The sequence below is a fragment of the Alternaria arbusti genome (genome assembly GCF_024043155.1).
Source record: "Alternaria arbusti strain BMP 1465 chromosome Unknown scaffold_5, whole genome shotgun sequence".
NCBI classification, from domain to species: domain Eukaryota; kingdom Fungi; phylum Ascomycota; class Dothideomycetes; order Pleosporales; family Pleosporaceae; genus Alternaria; species Alternaria arbusti.
In genome coordinates, this window is record NW_026249945.1 from 259,668 (window position 1) to 279,467 (window position 19,800).

General features: G+C 54.1%; 8 protein-coding genes across 8 annotated transcripts; 4 read left to right on the forward strand and 4 right to left on the reverse strand.

Moving 5' to 3' along the window:
• Window positions 1-219: 219 nt before the first annotated feature.
• Window positions 220-3,472, forward strand: J4E86_004591 (uncharacterized protein; the record flags this gene model as incomplete). The annotated part of the gene is made up of 3 exons (XM_051445129.1): window positions 220-524; window positions 829-924; window positions 982-3,472. 3 exons carry the CDS (start codon window positions 220-222, stop codon window positions 3,470-3,472), a joined length of 2,892 nt encoding a protein of 963 aa, XP_051303226.1.
• Window positions 3,473-3,912: 440 nt separating this feature from the next.
• J4E86_004592 (uncharacterized protein) lies at window positions 3,913-4,954 on the reverse strand (the record flags this gene model as incomplete). Its single annotated transcript, XM_051445130.1, has 2 exons — window positions 3,913-4,056; window positions 4,115-4,954. 2 exons carry the CDS (start codon window positions 4,952-4,954, stop codon window positions 3,913-3,915), a joined length of 984 nt encoding a protein of 327 aa, XP_051303227.1.
• A 794-nt stretch (window positions 4,955-5,748) lies between these two features.
• On the forward strand, window positions 5,749-6,897 carry J4E86_004593 (uncharacterized protein; the record flags this gene model as incomplete). The annotated part of the gene is made up of 1 exon (XM_051445131.1): window positions 5,749-6,897. The coding sequence occupies one exon, from the start codon at window positions 5,749-5,751 to the stop codon at window positions 6,895-6,897; it is 1,149 nt and encodes a 382-aa protein (XP_051303228.1).
• A 381-nt stretch (window positions 6,898-7,278) lies between these two features.
• On the reverse strand, window positions 7,279-8,749 carry RPT1 (26S proteasome regulatory subunit 7; the record flags this gene model as incomplete). The annotated part of the gene is made up of 4 exons (XM_051445132.1): window positions 7,279-7,402; window positions 7,457-8,442; window positions 8,488-8,602; window positions 8,655-8,749. 4 exons carry the CDS (start codon window positions 8,747-8,749, stop codon window positions 7,279-7,281), a joined length of 1,320 nt encoding a protein of 439 aa, XP_051303229.1.
• Window positions 8,750-9,074: 325 nt separating this feature from the next.
• Window positions 9,075-10,925, forward strand: CCT4 (T-complex protein 1 subunit delta; the record flags this gene model as incomplete). The annotated part of the gene is made up of 6 exons (XM_051445133.1): window positions 9,075-9,128; window positions 9,177-9,228; window positions 9,284-9,306; window positions 9,359-9,388; window positions 9,436-10,272; window positions 10,320-10,925. The coding sequence occupies 6 exons, from the start codon at window positions 9,075-9,077 to the stop codon at window positions 10,923-10,925; spliced, it is 1,602 nt and encodes a 533-aa protein (XP_051303230.1).
• A 2,378-nt stretch (window positions 10,926-13,303) lies between these two features.
• On the reverse strand, window positions 13,304-14,926 carry J4E86_004596 (uncharacterized protein; the record flags this gene model as incomplete). The annotated part of the gene is made up of 2 exons (XM_051445134.1): window positions 13,304-14,690; window positions 14,853-14,926. The coding sequence occupies 2 exons, from the start codon at window positions 14,924-14,926 to the stop codon at window positions 13,304-13,306; spliced, it is 1,461 nt and encodes a 486-aa protein (XP_051303231.1).
• A 1,225-nt stretch (window positions 14,927-16,151) lies between these two features.
• J4E86_004597 (uncharacterized protein) lies at window positions 16,152-18,465 on the reverse strand (the record flags this gene model as incomplete). The annotated part of the gene is made up of 5 exons (XM_051445135.1): window positions 16,152-16,171; window positions 16,233-16,661; window positions 16,729-16,991; window positions 17,040-18,136; window positions 18,199-18,465. The coding sequence occupies 5 exons, from the start codon at window positions 18,463-18,465 to the stop codon at window positions 16,152-16,154; spliced, it is 2,076 nt and encodes a 691-aa protein (XP_051303232.1).
• Window positions 18,466-19,233: 768 nt separating this feature from the next.
• Window positions 19,234-19,717, forward strand: J4E86_004598 (uncharacterized protein; the record flags this gene model as incomplete). Its single annotated transcript, XM_051445136.1, has 1 exon — window positions 19,234-19,717. A coding segment is annotated over one exon (484 nt), but the record flags the coding sequence as incomplete, so codon positions are not given.
• Between the last annotated feature and the right edge of the window lie 83 nt (window positions 19,718-19,800).

Sequence of the window (19,800 nt, forward strand, 5' to 3'; positions counted from 1 at the left end):
CTACCATTTTTTCCTCTTCGCTTCCAATCTCACTGCGCTTGCTGAAACGCTATCCTGGACTGAGACGCGTCGTCGCGTACCCGAGACCGGTAGTTCAGCTTGCTTAGGCCCACCCTCTTTCATCCAACTTTTATTTGTTGCTATCTAGCACTTTTCGTGCAGCCTCTCCGCTCACTTGCAGCTATCGCCTAGGCACTGTTGTGTCAATGGGCTGCATCAATGGCGGGCTCCAGGCGATCCGGAATTGGCGAGGTGGAGTCAGACATGAATATACATGAACTTCAGCCATCACCACCAGAGGTTGTGGAGAGTGCTGATGAGGTCTCTCCACCTTCCCCGCCCACCAACCGTGCAACTAAAGCATACTGCAAGAATTGTCAGAAGTGCATTGGAGATTTCTACAACTCCTGGTACAAGGTCACCGGCAGCTACTTCGTTCCCGCCATGCTCGGCTCTTACAGTTCTACCTTACAGCCCATGGGCAAACTAAAAGCGGCGTCAAAAGGCACCGAATTAGCAGGATGGTAAGCTGAACCCAGACATGGCATTGGTTCCTTCTCCCTTTACAATTGTTTGTCGCACCTTTCCCTCTTGTAGCCTTGGCTGGCTATCAACAAACCCCAACACACGAGTTGGCGTATCCCGGCTGCCGATGGTTACATGGTATTTTAAGTTTCTTCCTCTAGACGCACCGACGCTAGCCTGCACCAAATCTTTCCACATTATAGATTAACATCTATTAGACGTGTACGCCCGCATTTTACGTCCCGCATTCCTTATTGCTATCATTTTGTTCGCACAGCGATCTTGGGACTAACTCAACACCAGTACCATTCAGCCTTTATCGTGCCCAGATCCGGCTTGCGTAAAGACAGCTATCGGATTCACTGTTGTCACCGCACCTGCAGGAAAGGGATCCTTTCGGTAAGTAACTTCTCCAATGGCCCTTCAAGTCCTTGCATGATGGTTGACCTGTGACAGTGGTCGAGATTTCTTCAAGCTGGGTCGCATAGAACTGCAATGCGAGACAGCACCAAATCATACCATTGTAGTCGAACCTGAAGTGGATGCCTCACAAGACCTGCTAGCGAACGAAGACACCCCAAGTCCTCCCTCGTCGAGAGCAACACCAAAAGCGTCCTCGGCTGAAGCTATGGAGATTGACTCACGTGCGCCATCTGTAGATCACCCAGATCACACTCGCGGGCGGTACGAGCCATCCCAAGACCGTAATTTACAACCGCAGCAGCAGTCGTTGCATCCTGTCGGAAACAACATACCGTCGTTACCAGCACCGTCATCGAAGCAGTCTTCGATACGGAACTCCCCACACGCTTTTGCTCAAGACGCGCTGAGCACTGCACCGCAGTCAAATTCTTCCTACCGTCAAGAACCTCCTCAGTCTCACCAAGGGCCTGGCATTGAGTCAATGAGCGGTCCACCTGAAGTGCCAACAATGGTCCCTCAGACCAATGGCCATCACTATCCTCGTTCGCCAGAAGACGTTAGCATAGACGCTATGGCGCGTATACAGACGCAAATGTCCCACAACAGTGGCGCCTTAGCTGCGCACACCCGCGACATTAGGCTTCAACAGGAGAAGATGGACCAGACAGAAGAGGCACTGCGTCTACAATACCATGCCAAGTTTCTTCAGCAAAACGAGCACATCAAAAAGGTGGAGGCGCTGGCCGAAAGATTACAAAGTGAGATGCAAGGCATGCACCTTGCCATGCAAAACATCAATCGTGAGTTATATACGATGAGGATGGAGAGGCAATCAGGAGCTTCGGCTACGCCCCATGCCGCTCCATCTTTCGCGGCTCAGAATGCAGCATTAGAGCAAATGGCGCAGCAGATGAATGTTTTGTCGCACAAGGCGAGCGATGTAGATCTTCTCAGTACTACTATCGAGATCATGAAGGGTAAAATTTATCGACTCGAAGAGCGCGCCGGACCTGAGCCCTCGCAAGCACCGCCATATACGTATCAGGCACCGCAAGCATCGATGGCACGCCCACCTCACTCGCATCAGAGTACACCAACGATGACGCCGAGCACCAGAGCACCCCAACCAGTAACCAATGGCCAGCCACAACAATTGTCGTTCGTCGCTCCCTCCACTACGGCGACACCTATGAGCGCGCCGAATCCCACAAGCGCCGGTCCCACTGGAAGTCAGGCTGGCGGATGGGCTACCATCAACGCGGGAGTGAAACGAACACATCAGAACGGCGTTGAGAATCCACAGGAGGCCAACACTCAAGCACCCGGTTCGCCCAAGAGGCAGAGGCTTGTTGATGCTGGTCCTTCAGGTTACACGGCTTCGCAACAAACTCCCATGACAGACCATCGCTTTCAAACGCCTACGATACCGTCCCAACAAACTGTACCTGAATCTGTTCTCGGGTCGCAATCGCAACAGTCTTCCTACGCCCCTTACGCCACACAAGATGGCCCTTCAGACGCCAGCTGGCAACCCGAGTCGCAGCGTATGATTGAGCATCGACCGCGTGGGCGTCGTGGCGGAGGTCCCGGAAGTCGGGGTGGCAGAGTCAGGAAGAGTATGCCAGCCCACGGTACACTCGGAACCCCTGATTGGGAAAGGCCTGATTGGCAAGGTGTTCCCGATTCTCAGATCAGTCCGTCCGGATACTACCAACACGTTCCGCAACCAGGACGAGGGGGTATTGCGCGGCGAGGCAGTGGCGGTGGGGGTGGTCGTGGCGGTTACCCTACCAGCGACCGTGCTAGCAGTCTAGGTCTACAAGGTGTGACAGCTGCTATGAGCTTCGGATCGCCAGGCGATATGTTTGGGTCGGCAAAAAAGACGCGCACCAAACCCATTAGGAATGCAGATGGAGTCTTGATTCGCAAAGACGGCCGTCCCGACATGCGCTCACAATCCTCAGCAGCTAACCTCCGCAAGGTGCATTCACGCAACGAGGGCGAAGCAAGCCACTCACCCACTGGCTTCACGCCTACCAACCATCAATATGCGGCTTCGGCCAATGCACCGGACACACCAAGCCCAAGCGGCTACGCAGCGGACCCAAGCGCAAGCGATAAGCACAACGCGATAATGGGCAAGATGTTTCCCGCTGGTGTCGACGCAGCACGAAAACAACAAGACTACAGTCGTCAAGTCTTTGAAGAAAACACCGATCACACCGTCCACCCACGGTCGCAGAACCACGCCCCCGCAACAAAGGCGGCAGTCCAGATCAAGAGGGAGCAGGTTGAGCGGAACCGAATCTCAGAGACACAGAGTCCACGGGTCCAGGAAACAGATGCGGATATGGACACAGGGGAAGATCATGCAGACGACGAGCGTCAGACGCCTGAGGAAGGTGGTGTAGATCCCGAAGACCAGACTGAGGATGCGAATATGCAGGAAGAACGCGGCACCAGAGCTGCCTCACACACCAGTCCGGAAGATGAGGCAGCTGAAAAGCCGCGTAAATTTAACTAGGAGAGCAGATTCGATCCGAAGACTGGGGTGCATTGTTATGTGAGGGTAAAGAACAAGTGAACCTTTTGTTTTGTATTAGTACTTGGTAGACTATCAATAGTGTCGATTGATACGAAGGAATTTCATATTTCTGTATTGATTCACTTGAATGTCCGTGACCCCTAGAGCCTACGTTGACGTTAGGTCACATACTTTACATATTTCTATGTTGATGTAGGCTCTACGTTAACGTTAGGTTTACATACTTTGCATCTTGCTAGGTTAATGTAGGCCCTATGTTAACGTTAGGTTAAACACATTCTATCTTGCTATGTCAATGTAGGCTCTAAGGTGTTTAGTTTTTTCCTTGAACAAGGTGGACATGAAGAGTAACTTCGTTTGTGTTCACGAAGTGATTGATATTGATCATTACACTACATTCGAAACGCGACTATGTCTTTCTAGAACGGGACAGTTGGGGCCTTTTCCGACCCATTGGTCCTTTCCGGGTAGTGAATTGCGCCCTCGGAAGTGGCGCAGTTGGTGAGGTAGGTAGCAGAAGCATTAACGGGGATGGCATTGCCTTCCTGAGGGCGGCCGTAGACCTAATCGCATGTTAGCACCTATCTATTCGCATACTGGGCACACTTAGCGGATACTTACGTGCTCGTAGTACCAAACCTCGCTCAAGATAGTGTAGCCTCGATCAGTTGTGTTCTTGCCAGCATCAGTAGCATTGAACCTGGGTCCCGAGCAACCCAAGAAAGGAATACCGCCGTGCTGCTCGTACAGAACATCTACAAGATCAGAGTACGAGTACGTGGTTGAGTTGGAAGGCGTGATGCCCTCAGCGGCCAGCCAATCGAAGGTAGGGAACCTCTTGTAGTACTTGACAGCCGTCTCGAAGAAGTCGACAACATCTTCGTGCTCGCGGTACTGCGGGCCGTAGCAAGGGACGTTGAAGGTAGAGAAGCAGGTGGCGTGCTTGGAGAACTCGTGGCCCCAGAAGCCGGGGTTGTCTTGTTGCCACGCGATCCAGTAGGTGTTCATGTACTCCAAGAGGTCGTAGCGGCCAAAGGGCTCGAGGAAGGTGCCGATGTTGGGCCCATTGTAGGGTGGGACAAATGTGCCGTTTGGTAGGCCGTTTGTAGTATTCGGTCCCGGGATGGGGTCGTATTGGCGGCTCAGATCACAGTACTGTGTGTAGCTACCGTTACAGAAGTCGGGCCAGAGGCCGTGGAGAGTCCATGTGTCGGTGGGGAGAAGCTGGCCTTCAGACTCGCGGCCGGTGTATGTGTTCCAGAATTGAGTGCTCAGAACGAGTCCACCGAATGTCTCGACGCAGCAGGAGTCGACCTTGGAGGGATCTTGCGATGGGCACGACAGAAGTGGTTCTTGTAGCTGGCAGGTGTGGTTTAACGGGCTCTGGTCGGGATAGAGTTGTGCATTTGCCGTTGTGGCCAGTAGAGCTGCAGCGCCGGCTTTGGAAAAGGTACTCTTCATCTTGTCTTGAATGTAAAGACAAAAGATTGATTGACGCAAAGGTGTTCTACGAGTTCAACAACGCTGGGAAGCTGACATATATAAAGCTCACAAAATTTTGGCCACGGCGTACCCAGGCGGCTGCAGCCCCAGTCGGTGCTTACCACATGTAGAAGGTACATCTTCCAGACTCCTGGTTAGAGCTCCGGCGGCGGCGATGAGCGAAAGACGAACAGTACCTGCGTGTAAGCTAGACGGGCTCACGTGTCGGTCCTATTGGATGATAAGAGAACAAGGCTACGCAAGCCGCGCCTTGGTGCTTGTACCCACTTGAGCTGTCTCCGAGGCCATGATGCTGGAGATGCGCGTTGGGATGTGAGATTGGTGGGTAGGGCCAGCCACAATTACGGCTTTTGTTCGATATGGAAGAAAAAGTTGGGGATTACGTCGCGGAGGATTGCTGGGGCACAACGTGGGTTGCTCGATAGGTGACAGGGTCTGGCTGGGTCGGACCTGCTCGATGACGCTCCACGACCAGACGCACAAACTCAACAGCTGCATCGACATTGCGACAAGGGCAGTGAAGTCATCGATAGACGTCTCGAAGGTTTCCTAGCCCTACGCGACCCTCGAATCCCAAACGCGCCTCCAACGGTGAACCGGACGAACGTGGCCTCCGACGAGCGCTGCCTATCGCCGCCTCCACACCCGCCATTCGTCGTCATAGTCCCATCTACACGACAACCAGCCATGCGCGCCCACATCAAGCCCTTTGCATCCTCGCGCTGTTTTTTAGGCACTACCAAACATCGAGAATGCCTCCTTCATCCTCCATAACGCCGCTACCCCCGCACAAGCCAGACACATACACGACGGCCCATCACATCGGCAAGCCACCCACAAGCTTCAAGAACCCATGGCCCTCGTATAAGAACGACGGCATAATCGCTGCCGTCCGAACGCGATTCAGCACACCCAAGAACTTCGTCCCCATTCCCGCCGACCGATTAGGCCTGGTCGACGTGCGCAAGCCCGACTTTAGCAATACGCAGAACGGGCTGAAGGCAACATGGATAGGGCACGCGAGTTTCTTGATCGAAACAACAGCTTCGGAAGGAAACGAGCGGGGAATGCGCATCCTCCTCGATCCCGTATGGAGTGAGCGCGTAGGACCCTATGGCATGGTTGGTCCTGTGCGCTTCACGCCTCCACCATGCACCATCGACGAGCTCCCTGAAATCGACGCTGTGTGCATCAGCCACGACCACTACGACCACCTCGACTCGGACACACTGAAGAAGCTGAATGCGAAACAAGGCGACGACTTGCGCTTCTTCTGCGGATTAGGCGTAAAGTCTGTTCTGACAGGGCTAGGCGCAGGCATCAAGGCGGATCAAGTCGAAGAGATGGACTGGTGGGGTGGCATAACCGTGTTCAAAAAGGGCGCTGGGGGCGTAGAGTTGATATGCACGCCTGCGCAACATCGATCTGGACGCACGCCATGGAACTTCGACGGTACACTGTGGTGTAGTTGGATCGTCAAGGAACCGTCTTCGTCTGGCAAGAAGGTCTTCTTCGCGGGAGACACAGGATACTGCCACGTTCTTTCCGACGACCAATTCTCGCACCACGACGCGCCGCACCCGCCTTGTCCAGCTTTCAAAGAAATCGGCGAGTTGTACGGTCCCTTTGATCTGGCACTCGTGCCTGTGGGTTGCTTCAAACCGAGGTCTGTCTTGTCTGGTCAACACTCTAGTCCGGAGGATTCTTTGGCTATACATAGGGATGTGAGGAGTAAGAAGAGTATAGGCATGCACTTTGGCACGTTTCGTGGTGCCTACTCGGCTAGCTATGAACCGGTCACTGAGCCGCCTGAAAGATGGCGCAAGGGTGCGGAGGCAGCTGGGTTGAAGTGGGGTGTTGATGTTGATTTGTGTGATATTGGCGGGACAGTTGTAGTTTAATGGCATATTCACCTCACACAAGAAAGAAACTGAACAGGTCTGCAGATTACAACAAGATGAGAACATGCAAAGCAGGTGAGCTAACGTCAATGTAGGCTCTAAGGTGTCTAGTTTCTTTCTGGGTTGAGGTGTGCTAAAGAAGATGGCTGTTTAGTTTGAATAGTGATGCAACATATACCATTCTTATATCAATCACAAACAATGTCGACTGAGTTATGCTTCGTCAAAACTCCATTGCAGAGCACAGGATGATTCGAATAATGCATTATGTCCTTGTCCATCTAAGTGGAAGAAAAGCATCATCGTGAGTACTCATACAAAACCAGTGCTGCCTTCTAATGTAAATACATAAGCTGCTTTCATCGCCGCGAGTGGCGCCATCTAGTTGTACTGCATGTAGGTAGCGGTCGAGTTGAACTTGAGGTTGCCCTTGATGACCTTGTCCACAGCAGCCAGGAAGTCCTTCTCGGTGGCGACCTTCCGTCTAGCCCTAATTGCGAACATGCTTCAGAGGTAGTCAGTATATGTCTCATATGCAGTTCGCTCAACTTGAACTTACCCTGCTTCAGTAGCTACACTCCTCAGTTCGGCACCTGTGCTGTTGGGACAGAGACGAGAGATGAGCTCCCAACGGATGTCGCGCTCTACACTCATGCTCTTGGCGTGAATACGGAGAATGTTAGCACGGCCTTCCATGTCTGGTAGTGAGAACTCGATCTTTCGGTCGATACGGCCGGGACGCATGAGGGCTGGGTCGAGAGTCGAAGGTCTGTTGGTCGCGAACATGACCTTGATGTTACCGCGAGCATCAAAACCGTCCAGTTGCGTGATAAGCTCCAACATGGTACGTTGTACTTCGTTGTCGCCTCCAGCACCGTCATCGAAGCGAGCACCACCGACAGCATCGATTTCGTCGAAGAAGATAATACACGCCTTCTTTGTTCGTGCCATCTCAAACAGCTCGCGCACCATCCTGGCTCCCTCTCCTACGTATTTCTGGACAAGCTCTGAACCGATAACTCGGATAAAGGTAGCGTCGGTTCGGTTGGCAACAGCTCGGGCGCAAAGGGTCTTTCCAGTTCCTGGAGGGCCGTAGAGAAGAGCACCCTTCGGGGGGTCGATACCCAGGTTGACGAAGCGCTCTGGTGATAGCAGGGGCATCTCGACGACCTCTCGTAGCTTCTCAATCTGCTCTTTGCAACCTCCAACATCTCCGTATGTGACATCGGGCTTGTCCTCAACCGTCATCATAGTGACCGAGGGGTCGATCTTTGGCGGTAGGGGAAGCAGAATCTGGTACTTGTTGCGGTCAACACCCACGCGCATACCCTCCTCGATGTCGGTGGGCGAGACGCGCTCTCCGAGGTTGACGACGAACTTGGCGATTTGCTTGACGTTGATGACATATTTGCTCTTCTCCGAGTCCTTCTCGTCTTGTATTATCTTGGTGCATCGTGCGACCTGGAGGGGCTGCTCTTCTTGCATTCGTTGGCGGTCGGCGGCGATATCCCAGAGATGTGGAGGTGCGAGACCGGTATCTGATTCCTGGAGGCGTTAGTCGAGCATGGAGGAGGGTGAAGGAGTCTTTACTTTGACGCCAATCTTCTCGTTTATCGTCTGCTGCTTGTCCTTGATCTCCTTCTCGAGCTTCTTGAGTTCGGCGCCATAGGGTGCCGCGCCGTATGTCTTCAACACCTGGATGTCCCTGTGATGCCATTAGCCCATGCCTGCGTTGAACGAGACTCGGCGTCTCTTACTCATCGGTCAGAGGTGTGATCTTCTTCTCCTCGACCTCGTCGTCGGCGAAGTTCTTCTGGTACTTCTCCCAGGACTGGCCTGTGGCTGAAGGCATGCTTGCGGAGTGGGCGGCGACTGTCGTGTGGCCGAGATAGTGTTCGGGCTATGCGTGCAGTCGAGTTGTGGATGAGTCCGGGTAGGAGCCACAGTGAGAGCAGATGCGGCGGCGCGGGCGAGTGTATGGAGTTGGTTGTTGTGTACTGGGTGAAGGTGTAGCTGTGATGCGGCAATGGCCCGGCGAGTCGGAGCTTGGGGATTGGCCGTGCGCTACGTCTATCGCGTTCTCGAAATATTGTCAGTTCGCGTCCAGGCACCACAACTTCCCCGCCAAACTCCCACGATACCCCTCTTTTAGCTTTGTTCCTCCTGTATACTGAAAGATGGCTGCTCAAGTTGCAAATGGCGGTACCGGTGGCGGTAACACTGCCTTCAAGGTGCGCTTCGTCACTAAGCTCTGAAAACATTGACTGACATTGGCCCAGGACAAGGAGAAGCCCAGGGCTGTTCGCAGCGCCAACATCATCGCCGCAAGAGGTACAGAACCTATTCATTCCCTCTTAGGAGCATCTCGCTAACTCAAATTGTGCAGCTGTGGCAGATGCGATCCGAACTGTATGTCCCACCACGAGGTGCGGGGAAGAGACGAATACTAACTTTTTGGCAGTCTTTGGGACCAAAGGGCATGGACAAGATGGTACGAGACAGGCGCAAATCGCTAGCCATCACAACTGACTTGTCCAGATCCAAACCAGCAAAGGCCAAACCATCATCACAAACGACGGAGCTACCATGCTGAACCAGATGAGCGTTATGCATCCCTCCGCGAAGATGCTCGTCGACCTCGCACACGCCCAAGATATCGAAGCTGGAGATGGTACAACGTCCGTCGTAGTCATTGCTGGAAGTCTGTTGGGCGCTGCTGAGAGGTTATTGGGCAAGGGCATCCACCCCACAGTCATATCAGAGGCTTTCCAACGGGCAGCGCAGGAGGCGATATCGATATTGACCGAGATGGCCATCCCTATCTCGCTCACAGATAGGCAAACGCTCCTCAAGACCGCTACAACCGCGCTCTCTTCCAAGATCGTCGCTCAGGAGCCCAAGCTACCCATCATGGCTGTGGATTCAGTCCTCAAGGTCATCGACCCCAAGACTGCCGACAACGTGGATTTGAAGAACATCCGGATGATCAAGAAGTCAGGCGGTACCATCGAAGATAGCGAGATGATCGACGGACTGGTTCTCAACCAGCCTGTAGTCAAGAGCGCCGGTGGTCCCACATTGAAGGAGAAGGCACGGATAGGTCTCATTCAGTTCCAGTTGAGCCCACCGAAACCAGACATGGAGAACCAGATTGTCGTCAACGACTACAGGCAAATGGACAAGATCCTCAAGGAGGAGCGAACATATCTGCTGAACATGGTCAAGAAGATCCAGAAAGCCAAGTGCAACGTTCTCTTCATCCAAAAGTCTATCCTCCGAGACGCAGTCAACGACCTCAGTCTGCACTTCTTGTCTAAGCTGAAGATTCTTGTCATCAAGGATATTGAGCGTGACGAGATTGAGTTCATTTGCAAGGTGCGTAAGAGAAGTGATTCACCTGTAACGAAGCTAATGCACAGTAGAGCACTGGCTGCAAGCCTATTGCCGATATCGATTCATTCACAGAAGACAAGCTCGGTTCGGCAGACCTTGTCGAGGAGGTACAGGCATCGGGCGCACGATACGTCAAGGTTTCGGGCGTCAAGTCAGCAGCCAACACTGTCTCCATCGTCTGCCGCGGTGCTAACAACCTCATTTTGGATGAGACCGAGCGATCTCTACACGACGCTCACTGCGCCATCCGCTCGTTGGTCAAGAAGAAGGCGCTACTTGCTGGTGGCGGTGCCCCGGAGATTGAGATTGCGCATCAGCTGTCACTCAAGGCTCGTGAGCTCTCTGGCACTGAGTCTATTTGCTGGAAAGCTTTCGCCGATGCCATGGAGGTCATTCCGACAACATTGGCGGAAAACGCCGGTCTGAACAGCATCAAGGTCGTCACAGAGCTAAGGCATAGGCACGCGCAGGAGCAGAAGAATGCTGGTATCAGCATCAAGAGCGGGGGTGTCAAGAACGACATCAGCGAGGAGAACGTACTGCAGCCACTGCTGGTCAGCACCAGCGCTATCGAGCTTGCAGCCGAGACCGTCAAGATGATTCTGCGAATCGACGACATCGCCTTGTCGAGGTAAAGAACTGCAAATGGATTGACTTGGCAGCAAAAGACGCAGGATACCACGAGTAATGAAAAATTCGAACAAGTGTTGATGCCAAATAAGTGTTTGGAATGTCATGACATTGCATGTGAAGGTTACGCATATATTGCGTTCAATGCATGAACGGTGCAATTAAAACCTGCACGTGGGGGAGCATGGGACTGCAGTAGCGGGACACGTCGTTCTCTGCAGACTGTCCAGAAAGGATAAGCCGTGGATCACTTTTCTTCTTCCAGATGCCGAATTCGGACCACTTTGATCCTGGGGTATGCACCTGAAATGAGCACTGTTTTCAACTTGACTCGTTTTTGGTAAATGGAGAATGCGAATGCGACTATCCGCGCGCGTGACGAAGCAATTGCTTTTCGGGCTAATCTTTCGCCCGCACAGGTTATCCGGCCGTCAGCATGTAGACGCAGTGTTTCCGTGCCGTGTTCATGAGTAGTGTATGTGTGTGATGCCTCACCACGATAACGCGAGCACCCTGGCCTAACGACTTTGTCGTGCACCTAACATTGCAGAATATCACAACATGAAAACCGTTTCAATGCAAGCAGACGATCGAGTTTGTGAGCTCGCTGTAGCCGCTTATCACACGGCCAAGATGTGAATCCCGTCCTCGGGAACGCCGATGGACAGCGTGTCTGCAGCAACATCACTTTTTAGCTGCGGCCACGGAACTCATACACAGGTATGCTGACTAGCAAGGCATTCATCATCAGCACCTTCAATAAATCTTAAATACGACTCCGGCTACACTACGCGCGTGTAATAAACAAAGGCGCGAAAAAAGTAAAGAACCCCGGAAAACACCACCTCCAGCCGCCGTATGCAATCTAACGGCATTCCTCTTACTTTCGCATCACCGGACAATGACATGCATATGCCGTACCTTTTTCCCTAACTTTCTTTTCCCGTCGATCAGCCAACGCCACAACAACGACCTGCAGTGCCACCCTCGCAAAACCCAGCGTACAATGTAAACAACATCGTCACCTCACGCAGATGCGTCACCGACCCAAGAAAACAACCCCTCCAGCATTCCAGACCCCGCCACACATGACCCGATTGACTGTACGCGCGCGCTATCCGCTGCGAACGCAAGATCGAGCCCTGTGGGAGTGAAAAATCTAGCGCAAGCTGAAACGTAGCGTACCGTAAAGATTGGAGCAGTTCGGTTCGGCATCTAGTGGGTTAGTGTACCAGGAACCGCGTATAGGTAAGTCAGACTTGTTCGGCAAGGGAACCCATTAGGAATCTAGAGCCGGTGGGCAGGTGGAGCTTCACCGGAATGCGGTGGTGGATTTGGGGGAGCTGGTGGAGGATAAGAGTGAGTGGTTGTTTCATGTTCCAGTGGCTGATGGGCTGTTCGCTGTATTTTTGGGGCAAGTGTAGTGGGCACGTCATTGTTGACTGCAAGTGGAGGGTTGGGGGAGTAAAGAGGGAAGATGGAGATGATGGTTGGTGGAATATGTTGTGTGATGTGTTGATGCGTTGGATCGACCAATGCTTTCACATATACTCAACCTCAACCTAGCTGCCCAATAACCCTCCTTCTCATGCATCTTACCTCGCCACCGAAACACATCCTCCCAGCACCACGAAACGCATACAACGCCTAGTATCAACTACTGCATGCAAACTGTACGAGTACTGTAATGTTGATCTTTGCCTAGCCACTGGATGAAAACGGCAACGTCATACAACCATCCCTGCCCTTAACATCTATGCGATATAGATCTCTCCGCTGCGGACAATATGGTTAGTGTGGTTCTTTGGCGAAACATGTGGAGAGATAAGACGGGTAGTGTGAACGGGTAGGTAAAGCTCCGGAAGAGAGTACGAGGACCTAGTCATGATCGCTGGGGGCGATCACTCCTTCGGCAAAAGTCAGGTGCTGCGAGTTGAGACGCTGGACTGTATCGGCAATTGCGATGAGTAACCGTTGTTGCCTGATGTAATAGGAAATACGCGGAAACAATGCTATCGACAAGGATGAGGCGAAGTGGTGGTATCAAAGCGACAGACCAGTTTTGGTTGCTGCCGACTGGGTATCATTCTCGATGAAGTTCTTGGCTAGCTAAGTATGAAGAAATACCAACAGGGTAGCTGGACATGGGAGATGAAAGGAAAACGCCTCATTCATGCATCTGAATCGTTCGGTTCGTGCATCGTGATAATCGTACAGTCTGATGAGCTTTCGTAAACCCCCGTAAATGTCTAGAAAATGGCTGGACAAGGAAATAGAAGTCGCTCGCTGAAACGCAGCAGACCTGTTGTTGGTCTTTATTAGGAAAGACAGGCAAAAAGTACAATGTGAGAAGTGAATTAATAGATGCAGGCTGAAATGGGGATCAGCGACTGGTGGCCTTGAGGCTGGCACGCTTCAGTAGGCGGCTCACGAGGTTTCCGCGCGGTTTAGGCTTAACGTAGAAGGCGCCCTTGGTACCGGTCATGTCGTCGGTGAAGACAAGGTCTTCCAGTGCCAGAGGATCGTCTTTCGAGGTTTTGGGACTTGAGCTCGAGCCTGAGCCTTGCCAGCCATACAGTTGATCTTCGTCAGCTCGTAAATCGGGCCGGGTCAAGGTCATACGGAGTGTCATCTCGCGATTAAAATGCCCATTGGCGGAGTGGACAGGCGACGGAGCCGGCGAATCGACCGAGAACTTGCGGTGCGAGATTTGTCGGGAGTGCATGCGGAAAGACAGGCCGGTGCTAGAGGGCGTGGCAGGTGAGTCCATATCGGCTACAGAGCCGGCATCAGATTCCAGTCCCTGGTTCTCCTTTGGATGGTCTTCGAAGAACGACAGCTGCCCATCCCTAAGGAAGGTGTGCATGTCTCGGCTGAACTTGCGAGCATGATTGTCGATCTGTGGCAGCTGGAAGTGGGGTGTAGCGGCGTCGCTTCCAGCGGACGATGGGAAGCCGAATTCAATCGCTTCGTCGAACTTTTGAGGAGATGCAAGATACATGCGCAGCTTTTTCCTCGCCTCGGGATCCTGGTAGTGTGTCGCTTCGGGGTCGATCATGAGAGTTGGCGGCGTAGACGGCGATATGTGGCCTGTAAGAGAAGAAGAGTGGGCACGCTGGTGGAGTCGATTCGGCCTGGCATTGAAGAGTGGAGGATCCGCCATGTATGAAGATCCAAGGCGGACAGGGTGCGATGTGAGGGACATGGTTCGTCTCATGTCTGCCGTTGAGGTTTCCCTCCGATGGAAGATGGGCGTGGCCATTGTGTCGAGATATAGTAAATGGGTGTTTCGGTCCTTGTCCGTGTTTGATGTACAAGAAGGCCCGAAAGTAGGGCGGGAAGGGCTGACGGTTGAAGAGGCCGAAGATGAACGACGTCGTGAACGGCCGGGTTCCGGAAGGTCGAGCGTGGAGTGGGAGAAGTCGAAGTGAAAATCGTTGAAGCGTTGTTGTGCCCACTCGGGGTCCTGGTCGTCGGGAAGGAACGCCTGTTCGTGCCTGCCTTGGAGGAGGGCCTGCTCTTCGCGGGAAAAATGCTGCTTGCGGACCTTTTCAGGCAAGGAGAGAAAGAAGTCAAGGTCAATGTGGGAGATGTCGTGAGCGTGCACAGCCTTTTCGGATTTGCGTCTGCGTCGTCCGGTGCCGAGAGATAGCGAGGGCCGGTGGGATTTGGAAGCGGTGCTGGCCTGGGACGAGCGGCCTGATGTAGTAGGCTCGTCGGAGGCGTGCTGGGCGATCTGCAAACGCTCCAGGGATGAAAAGTACTTTCTCCTGTAGCGGGACGAATTAGCATTGGCATCATGGCATAATTGACAGGCCCTTCATCTACTGCAAGGTACACAAAAAGTCATGGTGGGGGATTCGGTATATGCACGCGCATAACGCGCCCTTATCACACGTCCCGACCACTCAGGAGCGCGGAATATTACTTACTGGACTGAATACGGCAGGGCGTCGAATTCGGCCTGCCGCAGAGGCAGAATAGTCCCTTTGGCTTTGCTCTTCATGGCTTCGGCTCGGATCTCGACGTCGGCGATGGCGCAACGTTTGGCTTCAGGCACATGGGGGCGTGGTTTGCGCGGACGACGCTGCGAATGGCGGCCCTGACGCCGTGGCCGGGCGGTGCGGCGGGCACTTGGTCGTGAACGTTTGGTTGAGCAATGCTGCTGTACTTTGTTCTCGAGGATCGACCGGAGGGCTATCCGAACAGCAGCAAGCGAAAGTCCGAAGAAGAAGGAATTATATGAGGTCCAACAGGACGGCCGCTGGGGGATAGAAACAATCTGTGGGCTCAGCAGCGTACGACTGTCGCTCGCACTTGGGGCGGCTGCATATTCGTGTCGCGGGATGCTGCAGCTGCAGGCTAACGCGCCGCCAGCGACGCACTCACTCTCTGCTCTCCACCTCACACCTGGGCCCTAGTAGAACCGTGGCTGATGTATCCGAGAGCACGCCAGGCCCGCGTGCGGTCGTTGGTTGAGTCAGGTAGTGCAGACAGGCCTCCTCCCCGCTTCTCTCCACCTTGCCGTCCGCTGTTTCAGGCCCGTGGCCGCCAGGAACACACCGTCAGCGGAGCCACGATGCTTAGCGTGCGACACACCGCTGGCCAACGTGCCCGGCTCGCGGAGTCGACAGATGCTCTCCATCACATTTGCCTGATTAAGCCTCCGCATCAAATATACTTGCTTCTGGAATATGCGTTATGGCGTTACTACCAGGCCGCCCGACTGGCCGGCTCAATGGCTGCGCCAGCGTGTCACGGGTTAATATCGCACAGATCACCGTCGATTACCAGACGCCTTGTACAACGTCGAGCATGCGCTGCGTAACGACGACAGGCTGACAACACGCACGCACGCTCCAAACAATCTGTCTAATTGCAGCGTATTGCACAGGTACAAGCAAGGGTATCTCAAGAGAAGCGCATCCAGCTCCCGCGCCAACACAAATGTTACCGCCCCCTGCACAGTTCCTAATATGGTTCCCAGAGAGCGGTACCTGGTTCCCAATTTGAACGTCGACAGACGTCTATTCACAAGACGGCGAACGTCTTCCACCCCGCCGTTGCCTAGTTCCGCATCGAGAAAGATTAGGCTTTCGGAAGCGTAGGCTTAGGCTTCCCAACATCATGCAGCTTGGACGTTGGCGGCCCCATTAATTTCACTATTACCTGCACAAGATCGATGTTTGTTGTCCAGGACTCCTGTCCGTGAACAAGCATTTTCTAGATCTTCAGGCACCCGCAATGTCATCTGCATTAAGGTATCAAGTCAGTATTGAGCCCGTGCCACGGTGTAAAGGAGAAGCACGTACAGTAGTATTCGTCATCCAGTCCTTCACGACTGGGGAGCACTGGTTCCTCCAGCCCGACATCTTCGTAGCGAACGTTGAGCAGACGGATCTTGAGCCCGTAACCGCCGATGAAGGTTACCAACTTATTGGTGTCGGCGGTAATTGGCTGTTGGTTCAGTAGCATCAGCAGTCCATCAAGCCACTCGGAAGCAAGGGTATGGCTCTGGGGATGCAGATGCAGTAGGACGGATTCTTTTCGCCCTGCACCTGAGCCGCTGGACGCCTGCCGCGCATGATTGGACGGGGGCAGGTAACCGTGGATCGTGATCTTGGTCGACGTCGAAGCCCGCTCGTGGCCTGGCAGGGTTGTGACCGTACTGTCTGACGATGCGGTCGATGGCGCCGAAGCCGAGACATTGCTCACCACCGAAGAGACAATGGATAGATCGACTGTACATGCGGGTCAGCCACTGCGGTAACGCAAACCATAAACGACGCGTGGACGCGTTACACTTACTCTTCTCCTGCAGCGTGTCTAACCTCGGCTCAGTCGCCGTCTTCTCGTCAAAGTCAGCGTAATGCAAATATCGCCGGTTGTGCGACAATCGGACAAAACGCCATGATGAGGGCACAGAACGATTCAGGGTCTTGCTGGTTACCGGACCCGCACTCGTGCCGTAGTCGATACCCATTGGAAACCACGCGCCTTGTAGCAGGCATCTTATACGCTGCTCCTTTACAAACTGCAGAGCCTCGTGATTGAGCTCGTCACGGACCTGACTGTAGAGAGTTAGCTGAGCACAGACTACATCAACACAAACTGCATACCGGAGATGATGGCCCCATGCATCCTCGTAGGTCAGCTCCAGTACTTCCATTTGGAGTTCTCTCAGGCGTTTCAGCTCGAATTCAGCCAGATCTTCCTCGACGTCCTTGACATCCCTCATGCGTGGCGCCTGGCCCACGACCTGCTCGATCAAGATGCGGACAAGCTCTTCGATCTTCTCAAAGTCCTCGGTTTGTGCGCCGGCTACCTTCCATAGTCGGATGAAGGCACTCAGACCACTCGTATGTAACCTGGACCAGTGGAGCAGGAGAGGCTTGAATGAGCGGTCGAAGTTGGCCCGCGAGTCGGTAGGCCGGTGGGAGTCCACATCGTCGAGCTTATCTATTTCAAAATGTTCGTATAGGGTCTGTGTGACCGACAGACTTGCGCGAGCGATTGGGCATCGCTGCTCGAGCGGCTCTGCCGACTGCTCCAGCAAAAGTTTCTGAAACCCGTCTTCGTTCTTGTAGACAAAGTCTGTAATGTCCATGAGGCCTAGGAAGCCAGTCGCATCGAACTCCCACGCGGGTGATTCCGTCTCGAAGCCCAGACGCTTCCATTTATCCGGGTTGTGCTTCTTGCTTCCTTTGGGGTCTGATGCTGACTTTTCTGGATTACTCGCCGTGTGTAGACCCCGGATCGCCCTCCTGTGATCGGGGTTCTCCAAGTCAACCTTCTCTTCCCTCCAGTTCCTGAGCAGTATCTTGGTCAAGGATTGGAAGTCGAGTAGTGGATGTGCCAGATCCTGTATCGCAGAGCTCTGCATAAGCCCGTACACGCTCTTAATCACGCCCAGCTCCTGCAGCTGCTTGATAAACTTGGGCCATTCAAAGGCCGCGTCGTTTGCGATGGCGTCTCGCATGAGCGCGTTGATGAGCTGTAGGGAGTTTGCGCATAGCGCGTGGTCGGCCGAGGTGATCTTTTCGACGAGGGAGGGTAGGAAGTCGGGCTGAGAGTCGACGGCGGGCTTCAAGCGCTGGAAGCCCGTGGTCCCGTCCTGTGAGTTACGGTGTGAGGGGTGGCCGACAATGGCAGCGAGGACCGACATGGCACCGCGGTTGACGTTGACGAGAGGTTGCGCGACAACGAGGTCGACGATCTAGAGTATAGTTGTTAGACCTCTTCAGGCAATCCCTCGTTCCAAGGTCGTCGTCGACTTACCCTCGCGACCAGATCGTCCGTGACATGGTCCCATCCCTTGTCCAACTCCAGCAGGCGTGCGAGAGAGGTCAGACAGTAGGCCAGGGTGTTGCCGGTCGAGTGCAGCGCCAGGAAGCGGAGCTTGGGCAGGCCGCCTTCGTATATGAAGACGTCGGCGAAGGAGGGGTCGCCAATGGCATTCTGCAGCTTGAAGACCGCCATCTTCCGCACCGACTCCTCCTCCGCGCCGAGGCGCGCAACCAGTTCCGACACATTGACGCTATCCATGGCTCAAGCTTCTTCGCAGGGTGGGAGGATGTGGGGTAGGTGAGAATAATGTGGAGATGGTTCGTTCGCCCCAAGTCACGCAGGAAGGGCAGACATGGCACACGCGCCAGAGACCGAGGCGGCGGAGTTGGCGGGCGGGATGCTCGTCGCTGCTGTCGACGATGTTTCACCCTGTCCTGCGCCGTCGCGCGTTAGCTGAGTCGCGCGACCCTTTGCTTGGCGACACGCTTCACGTGCGCCGGCCCACATGCTGTTGGCTGCCTGGGCCGGCTAGTCAGGTACGTCGCCGAGCATCGCGCGGCCGCCTTCCAAGGGCCGACATCATCCAAAGCGCCGTCCGGTCCGTCCTGAGCACCATCGCGACTAAACATCAGCGCTCCTTTCGGCCCATTCGCGTCCCCTGCTCTAGCGCGCCGTCCTCGATACCCTTTGTCCTGTTTTGCAAGCCGCTTTCTGTTCTGTGTTGACGCCGCCGCTGCACGTTCCAGCTCCTTCCGCCTTTGAGGCCGACAACAGCTTCTCCGCTTCACCCTCACTATCACCGCGAAGTCGCCGCCACTATGGTCTACATCACCTCTGACTTGTTCGGTCCCAATACACCGCACGAGCGCCAATACGACACCACCACCAGCTACTGGCACACCATGGCCCACGATCAACACGCCGCCGGCCTGGGCAAGAGAAAGAGAATGGCTGGCGACGACGGACCGCAACCGTATGCACCAATACTCCACCCAAAATAGAGCTCCAATTCTAACAACTCTGCAGCGTATCACGTCAACACCGCTCATCACCCAGTCGCGACTCCAACCGCCTCCATCTCCACAATACCCCGCCTTTCGAGAGCAACAACAACAACCTGCCATACGCCCTCTTCCCCTCAAAGCCACACGAATACACATCAGAACGTCGGCCGGTGAAGCAACTCAAACGCCTCAGTCCGAAAGCGTCTCTCGTCAAGTCAACATCACACCTAATGGACGTCGACTTGGACGCCCCATCACCCTGCCAATCCCAATCACACGCCGTTTCCGACCTGCGATCCTGTCACGCCTGCAACAAAGCGCCCAAGCGACGGAAAGATCTGGAAAATTACCTCGATTGCACGAGATGCGAAGGCCGGACCTGTTTCATCTGTGCGAGGCAATGTGTAGGCTGCAGCAAGGCGACATGTAAGAAGTGCATAGTAGAAGTCGGGGAAGAGGGGGACGCATGGTGTCTCGACTGCTATTCGCGGAACCTCAACTCGTGAGCACTAGAAGAGAAGGCAGTTTAGTTGTTTTGGTTCATTCTAGCAAAGCGGGCGTCCTTGTGTTACTAGCAGCTGCATCGAGC